Below are 13,704 nucleotides of genomic sequence, written 5' to 3'. Positions count from 1 at the left end.
AATAAGAGATAAATTAACAACGTTGGCAAACAAGATTTCATGTTTCCCTGATGTTAGCATGTAGCTACATGTAGCAGTGTAGACTACAGAATGAAAACACTTGCAGTAGTGTGCCTGGAGGAGATGACTATATAAAGAAAATATTCATGATCTGATGTCATCTTATCAAGAGAAAAAACAGAAAATCTAATCATAAACTTTAATGACATTTCGTCCGTAACCGTGATTGACACAAATTAAGGTCATACTTATTTTTAAACATGCAACAGTTTAAAAATAGGGACTTGGTGTGAAGACTGTGCAAAGTGAATTATCTGCACTTATATATTAACCCTTTTAAACCTGAGCTGATTTGATTTCTTTCAAACACATGGGAGAAAAGCAATGAGCAGCTCAGAAAAAAATGACCCAAATTAGCAAAAAGGGAAAAAAAAGTCAAATGTACAAGAACTAAAACTAACCTAAAAAAAAAGAACATCAAAATAAAAGCAAAGAAAAAAACCAACAAACAAATAAAAAACAAAACAAGGAAATGACCTTGGAAAAAATATGCTTAAAAAAATAAGTCTGTAAAATAATTATTTTTTAAATATATTTGCTTGAATTATAGATTTAGACTTTGGAATTTTTGACATTTTTCCGTAGCTTTTTAAAAAATGATTTTCTAAATCTCCTAATTTCTTGTAATTTTTGGAACACTTCTTGCCAAGTTGCTCATTGCCTTTTTCCCTTTGCTTTTAAAAGAAAGGAAACAAATTTGTCCGGGATATAAAGGTTTACATACTTTTGAAAGCATCTGAACACAGTACAAGAAAAGTGTTGTCACTCCATGATTGAAGAAAACACCCAAAAAATATCGCAACAGTGGTGCTCTCAGTCATCACCACCCTGAAAGAAAGGGTTAAATCCTTCATATGAGGAGTGATGAACACTTGTGCTCACTGTTAAACTCAATTTTACACTATCAACTCATCTGAGCCCTTTAAAGATTACAGCCTGGAGATCTTTAGTCAGGCTTGTCAGCTCACGTTTACCGTATGTGCAGCTGCCCAGATTAATGCCCCGGCGCCAAACGGAGAGGCCTGAGCAGGAAAGACGGAGCGATCGCTTTTTAATCTCCTCACAGGTACAATTCAGAAGGCCTTACTCAGGCTGCCATTCTTCCAGTGGGCTAATTACAAACCCCTAATTATAATTAACAGACTGTCGTGAATCAGAGCTTACATTAATTAGCATGCTGGGCTCCTCTTTTGTTTACTGTTGGAAGCCAAGCTCACCTCGCAACCAGATGAAAGAGGTTCCTCTTCGGAGATGTAACCTGAAGTTTGATACCCACTTCATTCTGTTTGGTTGGGATGAGACATAACTGTGCTCCAACGCTTTACAGCGTAATCCTAAATGTGAGGATTGTCATCTAATCCCTTTTTGATGGGGATAAACTCGGTGACAGTGTTTATTATTAGATAAAGAGAAAATAATGTGTTTTGATACAGACGTTTAGTTTCAAGGATCATATATATTAATGAGTCTCTCAAGATAATCCATTAAAAAAATGTACTGCCATTCATCAGCGGAGTTCAGTACATGGCACAACTACAACTCAAAACTAATTGCGGCATCCTTTGATCACAGCAGAGCTTCTCCACGTCTAAACTTCGGGGGTTTTCAGGTACACATTCCTTTCCCCACCTCCTCCCGTCTCTTAAATCTCACAGGACATAAAGGCCAGTATGCTGCCTTCATGTGTGCGCCTGGTGTCTTAAAAATATGAATTGCAAAAAGAAAGGAGGTGGTGGAGGGCAGCAAACAGGAGAGATTATGATGCAGGCCCAAGACGAGATACCGGCAAGCTTTTGAAGGGTGTTTTCCACCTCCACCTCAAGTGACACGCGATGCCTTTGAAAATTTAAGGTGACTATAAAGTCGCTTTCACTCGCAGGAGTTGCATGAGGCGGTCTGTTGGGATCTGCGGTCTGGCCAATAATGATAAATTTAGTCATCAAAAAATAACATCTCTAATGTCTTTTGAGTTAGACATTCTGAGTTGAGGCACACATAAAGAGATGTTTTCCCAAATTGTTCCATGACCTGGGGTGCTGGAAAAAATCCCCGAAGTCAAAAACTTTGAGCTGATGCCGTCAATCTATTGAAGAGTTTTGTCAACCAAGGACTCAAATTTCACACCGCAGTTAGATGTTAATTTTTTGCTCAGGTTGCAAGAGCAGCCATCACTTTTCTAGAGTGGTGGGTAGCTCATTTTGAAATTGAACACTTTATGAAATCAGTTTTAAAGCCCATATGAAATAGGGATTTGACAGGGGAGCACACTGATCTGCAACACCACAGAGCAGAGCAGCATGAAGCGTGATTTGATAACGCAATCTTGCACACTGATTGGGTTTAGGAGGTAATAGAGCTCCAGACATTCGAGTTTCAAACAGCAGATGTTTTGCTGTAATACAGGAAGGGGAACGCACTGGAAGATCACAAGATAAGCGCCGGTTCATGAAAAAATCAAAACGTGGCAGATGACAAACGTCCGTTTCACTTGAGCATCCGGCACTCATGCTCAGAGTCAAATCATATTTCAGACAGACCCGGGCAGACACTGTCACTGCTGAGGGAGGCAGTGCATTTTTCATATTTGTATAATTGCTAATCGGTATAACATTTCCAACTTGGATTTGGCTTCTAATCTCTGGGGACGACACGCGTAGCCGGGAACAATTTTTACCAGAGGGGACACTGTTCCTTTAAGAGGATTAGTGAACTGTCTATCAGTCATGTCGTGTTAAACTAATGTTTGCAATGGCCCATCGTCAGGGCTAGAATACGCCTCCTCACTCCGTAGCATCAAAATAAATGTTTACATGCTTCTGCAGAAATAAGTGATTTGAGATGCTTTCCTTATCATTTACACCACTAAATCAGCCTCTTTTCCTGCCATAACCTTTGCCTTGAGCAAGCTCACACACATATACATAAACAGAGAAAGCTTTAAAATACAGCAGTTGTAAGAGAGGAAACGGAGTTCCAGTGTAGTTTTCACCCTGTAGCATCAGATTATCTGTGCTCAGCCGCGGCCTGAAATCAGTTAAGTGATTTTCTACAGTCCTAAAATAAGCACTAACTTTCTTTGATCACGGCAAAGCAGGCGCTAATAGCTGTGCCTAAACGTGACACAACTCAATGCTTTTTACGATTTAATGGCAAACGTAATCTATGGCACCTTCTAATTTGTTTGCTTTATAGTTCTATGGACACAAGGGAAATTTAAAGAGTAAGAAGACAGACTCATGGAGGAAGGATGCTGGGTCAGGAGAAGTGTGTTACTTACAACCGCTCTTAAATCAGACTCGTAGGCATACACAGCCAACCGATTAGCATTAGAGAGAGAGAGACAGTGATTGAAATGCTCCCCGTACCCCTTCCCTCATCTGCTCAAACAGCCTGCAGTTCTCCCCTATCAGCCCACATGAAAAATAAATCTGAGTTTCAGGTCACAATCCAGTCGATTCCGAGTCAATCCGCCATAATTGGTTGGCGTCACATGGCGGCAGAGCTGAAATCTATCGGGCAGCAAGGCTGGAGGAGGCCTAATTGGTGTCAGCTCAGGTTGCAACGCTACTGCAGGAATACAGGTCTGCCCCGCCGGCCCCTCTGGCAGACCACTTTTAACAGCTTATACCATTCTGCTCGTACAGCTCCTGCCTTCATTCCTCTCTCCTCTCCTTGTCTCTCCATCTTCTGCTCAGGGAGGGAAGTTAAGGATTTCAGCAGTTTTGGAATTAAGGACAATTACGCAGCTTTCACAGAGCCATTTGGGGTGAGCTGCGAGTTTCCTCTCCTGAGGTTTTGCTTTTAATCTGTGATCTGTATGCTCGTAAACGTTTAGTTGGCTGTGAACACGACTAACATTTAGCTGAAGCTGTTCAATGCTAGCAACAGTGTGGATTGGCTTAAAGGGATTCTTTACCAATCATCATCTAACTGGGGCCTAAATCTCTCTGTTTACCGCCCAGAAAAACTCCACCAGATGAAGTAAAACATGTCATTCAGCAGATTTTCATGGATCTCGGGCTGCTGCTTGAACTACAGATTTTACGTTCACATTTTTGTATTTCCCACCGACCATGCTGTGGACACAGTATCGAAGTGGATCTAGACACAGACCCGACCCTCTCTCGCTCTCTCTCTTAAACTCAGACCAACTCTGATCAAACTGTAAACTAGGCAGTGCTGATCAAATATAAACCAAGATTGTCTTACCATATTGTCTTTTTCTCCTCTTAAATGTTTTCACAAACATATTTTAGGGCCTTTTTTAGTTGTAATAATGAGACTTTGTGAGCAGGAAGCTGGTGTCATGTGAAATGAAAATGAAGTCTGAAAAAACGGAGATCAAATGGTAAAACTAAGAAGTGCTGATGAAATATAAACCACGATTCTGACACTTGCTTATTTCTTGCCTTAAATGTTTTCAGGAACATGTTGTTAGCTTCCCGTTTAGCTGTAATACAAGATTGTTTGTTACCAGCTGGCCGCCATTGTTTCAAATGGACAAGTGTGCATTACATCACCCACTGCTTACAACACCCGCATTTTTTTGGTCCGTTGTGATGCTGAGCAACATATTGTATACTATGCAGGAATTGTCAGTTACTATCTCTGAACAGTATCATTAGTGAAAGCAGACCCCAGCTCTGTCCTCTTGCATTTCACCTCGCTTTATATGCATTTTTTAGCGCTTTTTCCCCGATTTTGTTGCTTAATTTTGGATACAAAGTCTTGGCCTCACCTGAGCGCTATACCCAGGAACATCCCGAATATAGCAAAATAAGAAGAAAATAAGAAAATACAGGCATAGGGCAGAGTCTCTGTAGATAAATACACTCTAACACACCTCTAATGGATCATAAGTGATGATTGAGTGTTTAATCTTGTATCTAGTCTATCAGTCGAGTCTATCTGAGCAAGTATGAGAATCCTGCACAGTATATCTTTAATTCACATATTGAACGCAGACCTTTACTTGTAATGGTGTATTTTTACACTGTGGTAATGCTCCTTTTACTTCAGCAAATGATCTAAATACTTCCATTACTGTGTAATCACCATTAGTATCAATGTAAGTAATTTGCAATTCTCTGTTTGCCGTCAGATCAAATGAAACATCAGCTATAAAGGATTTTTTGTTCTTGCTATCAAGCCCTGCTTGTTCATCTGTTGTTTGTTGTTTTTTCGTTGCTCATTCATGTCACACTAAATCAAGAATATGACTAAATGACTCTGGTCTGTCAAAATGACTCAGAATGTAAATTGTGAACTCAGCATGAGTTCGTGACAAGGTGTCAGCTGCTCAAAGGCACATTAACATGACAGCAGTAATTACAGAAAAAAAAGGGATCATTGCGTTTTTCAAATGGCCAGCATTAAACTCGTGATTCACTCTTACATTTTATAAGCAGCTGAGGTGGAAAAAGTATATTTTTTAAAACAGAGAAAATATTTTATAGGCACACAGCAAGTTGCTGCTGAAAGATGCTGTAAGTGAAACCAGTCAAGTGGGTTTTATTGTCGCTATCACTTACAAAGATGAACAAAACATTTTTATTAAATTGCAAAGTTATTGTGAGCTAGTTTTTCGTTTCTCGCCGCAGTGAATATTTTGTGGAAGAGAAGCAGCGGTTTAGATTTCCACATTACAAGAGCTCTTACCCTTGGAGCCTCATAGCCTATGGCACTTGGTATTTTGCCTGAGGAAAGGCAGTACCATTCACACTGTGTCTATCATTAAGTCATGGCACCACCACATCATCATATCATAAGGAGCCACCCGGGGGGAAGCCAGCTTTTGTTTTTATTTCACTATCTGCAGATTGATTTGGAATATAAAATACCAATATGGGCTCGGAGTAAGTGTGCATTTCTACTGCAAAACAAAAGTTATTGTGGTCATCATTTTAAAGCATCACTGATTTCTAAAATAAAAATAAAGATGTAAGAAGGCTTTCTAAGGAAATATCCTAAAAAGAGTTTTTGTTCATGAGTTAAATGTGAGGGTCTCTGCACTATGATTGACAGCAGATATTCTAAATACTCTAAAGTCTCTTCATGGCTCACATCAGATCTACAGTGTCTTGGCCTCCATGCAGCCTCATCACTTATTTCTCTGCCACTCTGCAGCTTCTTAAGGGGCTCCCGTGTACGGTCTGCTCCTGCCCTTTGACCTCTGCTCTCAATAGGGGACAGTAATTAAAGGCTGATTTCTCCTGCAGACTCTCAGCAGGATTAAATATTTCATCACCTCCCAACCCGGCACTAAATAGGAGAGCTCTGAGGAATTGGGACACACCCACCATGAGCAAAGGGGGATTTTCTAATGACACTGCAAGCACCTTATGATAAACTATAGGGTTAAAGAGCACATGCTGTACACAGAAGGGGACACTTAATCATAGAGTACCAACCGCGGGGAACAATTGATCATCTCCAGGGCTGTTTGTCCTGCGACCATACAGCTGAAGAGAACAGACATTACAGCACAGATGTTTTTCTATTTGTTGTTCTAGTAATTCAGGCTAAGGGAAAATGTTCAGGGTCATCAGAGCTCTACATTCTGCCAGGCCTTGCTTATTGTCATCTCTGTTTGGCATGAAATGAATTAGATAAATACGCAATGTTTCACAATGTCTGAAGTGGTTGCTCACAAAATAGACTCATGTCGGTAAGCTATTTTGAGAAGGCTGAATCACGATGAGAGCAATGTACAAGTGCACGATTTATTTATGTATTAATTCCAATCAATCTAATTTGTGATCAACACACATGGAAGCTGTTTCTTTGAGCAAGGGAAACTGGTGCACTGTAAACATTTTTGATATCTTGTAGAGGTGAGGGATGGGTCTCAGGATGACACTTAAAGGATCTTTGTGGAATATCCTTGTACCCTAACCCTAACCCAAAAAACATGAAAAAACAAAAAAAAGAAAAAACATGCCGATGATAGGTGTAACTGCACACAGAATGCACTGTGATCAGAGTTGTGCAGACTGCATCTGGAGGAGTTCTGGCTTGCAGTGTGTCTATCTAATTTGCAAACACGTTCTCATCCCAACTCAACACATGGTGCGACTCTGTCTACTTATGACATTTTAGGGATCCTTATGCGTCAGCTGTTTATGTTCTGGGATGCTGTTACAGTGACTACAACAAATGCACATGGCGGGATGGAGCAGCACGTTCCTTATGTTTATGCAACAGCACATAAGCAAAGTCACAGATGGTTAGGTTTAGGCAAAAGAGGCACATGGTAAAGTGCAGAAAACCCCCCAGCGTGATTACCTGATGCTGTCCTTCAGCTTTTTATGGGCACAGAACCAGTTCTGTCCGGCAGTGTTCTCAAGTGATGCCACCTGTACACGTTGCATGTTGACGCGTCCGCCAGCGTATAACAATAATGCCACCAGTTCTGTCTGAGTGGGTTTTCATCTGACGCCGTCCAGCCACGTTCCAGTTGAACATGAAAGGTGGCTTTTGGCGTCACGCTTGTATGCTGAAAGCACTGACAGAGCGGCTCTATTCGACGAGTTTGGAGTGACAACAGGCTGAATTTGCATACCAGGACTCTGGACTGATATATACACTGGTAGCACCACCTGTTCAACTTTTCAAGATAGCATTTGTATGAGGGGCCCATTTTTTACGGGTTCCAAGATGGCCCCAAGCCAATGAAGTACTCAAGGAATAAGTTCTTAAATCTGGAAAAGAGTTAGCATTTCAGCACCTCCAGTTTCTTCATATCAAAGTCAATGGGTTTTAACCGATGCGGCGCCCACTTGAGTAAATCCACCCATGTGGGCACTTAGAAGAGGGCCATCATGGAACCTGTGGACAATCCCATAAAGGGCCCAAATTTCAGCCCATTTACTAACCACATAAGCCCTCCATGCAAATATTGGCTGAGTTCTCAGGTAACTGCAGCAGCATATGATTTGGTCAAACACTGTCTTTTGATATTATTTAAATCATTTTTCTTTTTTTTTTGTCTTTTTATTTTTTAACTCAGTCACTGAAAAAACTGATTAATAGTACAATTTGCTATTTTGGCTCTGATGCTGCCGCCTCTTTCCTCTGTCTGCAGTCGCTCTGTTACCTCGCTCAATGTCCCACCCACGGCACTATCTGATGAACAGCATATCAACACTGAAGGCTGCCGTGCGGCAGACGGGCCGAGAGGCTGGTGCTGCTGCTCTGGTCAGAAAGTGGAACAGTCTGCTGAATGTCAAAAAGCAGATATTACTAAAGTTGTAATAATGCAATAAAGTTGCAAAAACAGACCAGTGTTTCCGCTGTTAACATTTTGCTTTCAGTAAGAGTTGTTTCTGGTTGTAACTAAAGTTGTAGAAGAACTGTGAGGAGAGGTGCAGAGAGTGAGGTAATATCGGATGCGGGCGAGATATTTGACCAGATTGTGTTAGTTTATAAATGTATTTAGCTCATGATTATGTAGACCTTTCATGTTTATACAGCAGACCTGTCTTTGCGCATTAACCCGGGTTAGACCTGTTTGAGGCAGCTGTCACTCTATCACTGTAGAGACTTTTGCATCATGCATGAATGAGACCACATGAAATTTTAACTCTCACCCTCACAAAAAAAATGTGGTTGCAGGTTAGAGCTGGTGCATATTGAGATCTGATCACAATGCTGGCAGAATCAAGATGGGAAGGCTTATTATTACCATGTGTAAATGCATGGATTGTCTATTTGTATCCAGATATTGTTTCCAGATACAGATCACATGTTAATACCAGGTGTCCTCAGGGCCCTTCATGTTTTGTGTATCCTTGAGGTCTAACAAAAACCTTAAATGCTTTTCCTTTCTCGTTTGTGTAATGCGTAACCTTGCATCCTCCCTGCATTTGAATTACACAAACAAAATAAGCACCCAGTCGTAAAAAATTGCTACTAATGGTCAAAAACTCCACACATAAAAATTTAGTTCAACAATGTGCAAATTATCCATTCATTATTTATTCATTAATTTAATCCAATTATGAACAAGAAACATGCTAAAACCAGAAATCAGCTTTCCAAAACTAGAGAACCAGAGCATGTCACATCATAGTATTCATTCATTCATAAATTTCGTCATGCATTCATTCATTGAGCATTGTAACTTTGCTCCATCGTGTGTAATAATAACTTGTTGTTTGCATGGCTCTTTTGGAAATGGAACACTAGTCCCCAATCATGGCTGGTTATTCTCCGTGGCAGCTGTAAACAGACTCTTTGTCACTCAGCGACTCAATAGATTTACCAGGTGGATGCGAGATGCATACTAACATGAAAGTCTATAAGACAGTCAGTCTCCCCCTCAAGCTAAGTGGCCGGCTCAGAGACAATGTCATCTCTGTCAGAGGCACAGAGGGCTGCAGTTTTGATCTAGCTAAACACAAGGCTTGGATGGAGAGGAAATGGAAAGTGCCGTTAACCTTTTCAGTTGTTAAATAATGAAAATGCAAATGGCGTCAGGCGTCAGGCCCTGTTTACATACACAAGTGAATATGTTATGTTCTTATTTGATTATTTTAAGGAGCTCTATATGATATTCAAAGCATTAATATAGCAGCAAACAAGTGTTTGCTATGTAAAGATGTAGTGGAATAATGGCATCCTGAGCAGAGACTGTTATCACACTCCCTCAGTGTGTATGGTGGCTACTGCTGATTTAGGCCATGTTAAGATGACAACGGTCCTACTAAAACTGGAAACGTCTTTAATTTTAGTTTTTCTTTTAAAAAATCTGAGTTTGAATGATAACAAGTGTTATGTTTCATGCAAGAACCATTGCCATGTAAATGGCCTCTTAGGGATGATGGCATCGTATAAGCATAGTGCCCACACTTCAGTTCCTCCTTGGTAAACACTATTAGCTCTGTCAGCACTGTTGCCATTGTTAGAATTGTCTGTGCTGTTAGCACAGTTAGCTGCCAGCTCAGTCACTACATGTTGAGAGCTGTGTGCAGACAACCTTTGAATCATTTCCTCTTTTCTTGCTCGTTCAAGTTGGGAATATAGTGTTGTTATGCTGCTCTGCCATTCTGTATAAATGTTAAGAAAGCAGACTGGGGTTGAGAGTTGTTTCGCCTTTAAGCCAGCAACGAAGGTAGTAACAACCCCAAAACGGCATCTGTGTAAAAGGGACAGCCAGCAGGACGGGACCATGGGTGGGACAGGTGAGACATTTCAGCCGCCATGTAAGAGAGACGATAAATTATTGTTATTGCCAGAAGGGGACACTTAATAATCTCAACTCTGAAAATCATATAGAGCGTATTTGTAAATGTTACTACGCTTAATTAACAAGTTTGTACTACTTTACTTTATAATGCCTATTCTGTAGACATGAAGTCACACTCTTTTGTCTTGTCATATTATTGGTAAAAGTTTGATGCTCTTCCTTTTTCCTGTAACTTCATGACCTCATATACAGCACAGTGTAAGCTAATCCATTCTTGCTTTAAGCTTGCAGTCTGTTTTCTAACTTTTGTACATCAAAAGAAATCACAGAAAGGGCTCAAAATGTTGTGCTTTTACAGATAGGAAGAGTTCATTTCAGCTTCTATTGACTTTATTCACAAAGATGTTGGAAAGAAAACTCTGGAGGAGCTTAATGTTGACTCACATCCCATGTCATGTATTGTAATCTATCCTGAAATATTGACATTAAAACTAAAACTTTTAATAAACAAATCTGAAATGGCTGGATGAGAAATGTATTATCCGTCCAAAAATCTCTTCTCTCTCACGTCTAAATAAAGAACAATTTCTTGGTGTACTCTGAGAATTGGAGCTTTGCAGCATGCATTTCTGTGCCATTCATAAAGAGGCCATTTTTGCACTTTGTAATTCTAACAGGCAACATAGAAAAATTTGCCAGCACTGTTCTGCAAGCGCCTGTTTGGCCCACTGAAGTCTGTCAATTCTGTTTGTGTCCTGTGTTTGCAGTGCGTACCAGGTGGTGGTGGAGGAGGAACGTCCACGCAGAGCACGAGGCACAGCAGAGATCCTGCGCTGCTACCCAGTTCCCATTCACTTCCAGAACGCCACGCTCCTGAACTCCCAGTACTATTTCACAGCTCAGTTCCCTGCCGGCGGCATCCATTCACCCCAGCCCTTCACTGTGGGGGACAACAAGACCTACAACGGCTACTGGAACGCCCCTCTGCTGCCTCAGAAAAGCTACAGCATCTACTACCAGGCAGTTAGCACAGCCAACGGGGTGGGTGTTTCTCAAATTTTTATTCTATTTATGCAATGTCAGTTAAAGTTGCACTAAAAATACAGGGTTTATTCAAATGTGACATTTTTGAAAAATCTGGCCAGTTTGTGTTTGTTTCACGAAGCAACTTTTTTTAAATGCTTTCCTTTAGTTTTTGGGGTTTTTTTTGTTACTTTCTACTTCCACTCCACCACATTCAGATGGAAATATTGTACTTTTTACTCATGCATGGATTTGACCATCACTTTTAAGATCAACATATCCTCATTCAGTGGTTCATTTGATATCTTACAAAAAGTTATACACAGTGTTTGGATGATGTCTTACAAATTAGCGCCCCTACTGGTTATAACGTACATAACTTAAAATTAGTCAACATAGATTTTTGGTCACAAACCCTGATTTCCTGGGTTGTACGCAGGCCAACAGCAAGTGTGCCCGAACATTGAAGCCACTTTCCGTGGTGGCTGAACAGTGGAATTACAACTTCCCACTCCCAACAGACACATAGACTTAAATTGTGAAAGAGATGTATATAAATCAGTAGATACCTAATTTTTTAACATCACAACACCTGTGGAATGACTCGTTTCCCAATCAAGATTTTAAAAGTCGAGAAGAGCTGCAAGATTCAATAATTTTATCTCCATTCAATTTAGGGGAGCACTAAACTGGAAGTAGCCAAGTCAGCGGCTCTATGGGCCCAATAATGAGGAAGCTGCGCCGGTCAGCTGGGTAATTTTGTATACAGCAGTTTAGCATTTTTGGCTTCATGCACCATTCAGCAACTTTCATAGACATGAGTCCCCACAAGCTCCCTGGAACAGCACTTTGGACCCAATTTTACATAGTGGCCAAAAGTGGAATTACACCATCAGGGTCTGTCGCATGATGCCATTGGGCCCAAAAAGACTTTTTCCCATAGACTCTCATTGTGAAAGAGATGCCTGTAAATCCGTAGGCACACTTTTTTTGAGTGTCACAACTTCAGCAAAATGACTGGTTTCACTGTTGGAAATTGATCCTTTCGGTCTGATGACATTAATTCCGATTAAATAATTTGATCTGTGTTCCAGTTACCAGAGCGCTAAACCTGTAGTTAGCCATTTAGCTTCACTTGGCCACACTCGGCTGCTGTTAGTCTCCAGTCTCTAATGCACAAGGTCCAGGTGATGTAAATAGAGCTTTTTTGGCTTCATGTGCCACTAAGCAAATTTTATAGGAATGAATTGATCCCACCTGAAAGGCTGTTTCCAGGTCTGTTTACACATCCATGATTGGACAACAGCCTGCAGCACACAGGTGAGACTGAATGAGAGCAGCCTGGTCAAATTAAGAAACATATGATAAAAGTGTTTTACGTAATTTAAGAGATCATCATCTCAATCACCTACTTCATTTTAAGGCTGCATATGCGTTTATTTATCAATAACAATGCGGTCATATAATGCACAATAATATTATACACTCCATAACAAGTTTACTTTTATTACTGTAAATAAAAATTGGTAATACTTGTGTACTTTTACTTTTATGTTAAATACAGGACTTTTACTGGTAATGGAGTCTCTTTACGTTGTGATATTAGCTCTGCTTTTACTGGTTTAACCAAAGAATTAAAACAAAGATGACAAAGAGAGGCAGAAAAACACACTTACATGTTGTGTGTTGCGTGCCAGGTTGACAGTTTATTATTTGACAGCATGTCTTACAGTGCTGTGCTAATAAGTATATACAGTACCTCAGCAACTAGACAATTAGATAAGCAGAGTCGAGAGAAAACGTCTAATTTGTGTACTTAATTTAGCACCGACAGCAGAAAAATTCCAACTCAAAACTGAATGTGGGTTGTGAGAATAAGGATTTACTGTAATATATTCAAAACTGGCCTCTCTTTTGAACCATATGCATATCCACTTTCAGGCTTACATAAAACGATGCTAAATATTATGGTAGGTTTAATGAGAATGACAGGCTGACTGACAGATTGATTGACTGGGCGACTGAAAGGGGCTGAAGTGGCTGAGTCCAGGAGTCCCTGACTCTACACAGTAGCTGCTCACACAGGCAGACACATGCACGCAGCAGCAAAATTGCATTTGGCCTCTGATAGATGTGTCAGTTCTCTGGTGGGCTGCACCAACAGCACTGTCTACACTCTTAATAAGCTACAGCAGGGTCAAGCGTGGAATGCAGAGCTCTGTGCGGTGACATGCGCTCTCCCTCCATTACCGTGGCCCCTCTTCTCCTGCCTTTTCCTATGGAGCTTTATGCCAAATGCCAGACAAGCCTTTGATCAACGGCATTTAAGAGAGGCAGTCGTCCCAGCGCGAGTTAAGTGTGGGAGGCAGGAAACAACAACGGGGTTACCGATCGTGCAGGTCGCAGCCTCTGTCATCAAGTGGCCCTTGGCGGGC

General features: G+C 40.8%; 1 protein-coding gene across 13 annotated transcripts in view; it reads left to right on the top strand.

Moving 5' to 3' along the window:
- LOC121951210 (receptor-type tyrosine-protein phosphatase mu-like) overlaps positions 1 to 13,704 on the top strand; it is a 197,850-nt gene that overhangs the window by 109,810 nt on the left and 74,336 nt on the right. For all 13 annotated transcript variants that reach the window (XM_042497451.1, XM_042497462.1, XM_042497460.1 and 10 more), the window contains exon 12: positions 11,014 to 11,287. In XM_042497451.1, the coding sequence (XP_042353385.1) occupies positions 11,014 to 11,287 (274 nt within the window). The remainder of the gene's footprint in view (positions 1 to 11,013; positions 11,288 to 13,704) is intronic.

This window comes from Plectropomus leopardus, chromosome 12 (genome assembly GCF_008729295.1).
Source record: "Plectropomus leopardus isolate mb chromosome 12, YSFRI_Pleo_2.0, whole genome shotgun sequence".
NCBI lineage: Eukaryota > Metazoa > Chordata > Actinopteri > Perciformes > Serranidae > Plectropomus > Plectropomus leopardus.
Note: the sequence above shows the minus strand (reverse complement) of the source record. Positions and strands in the feature narration are given on the sequence as shown.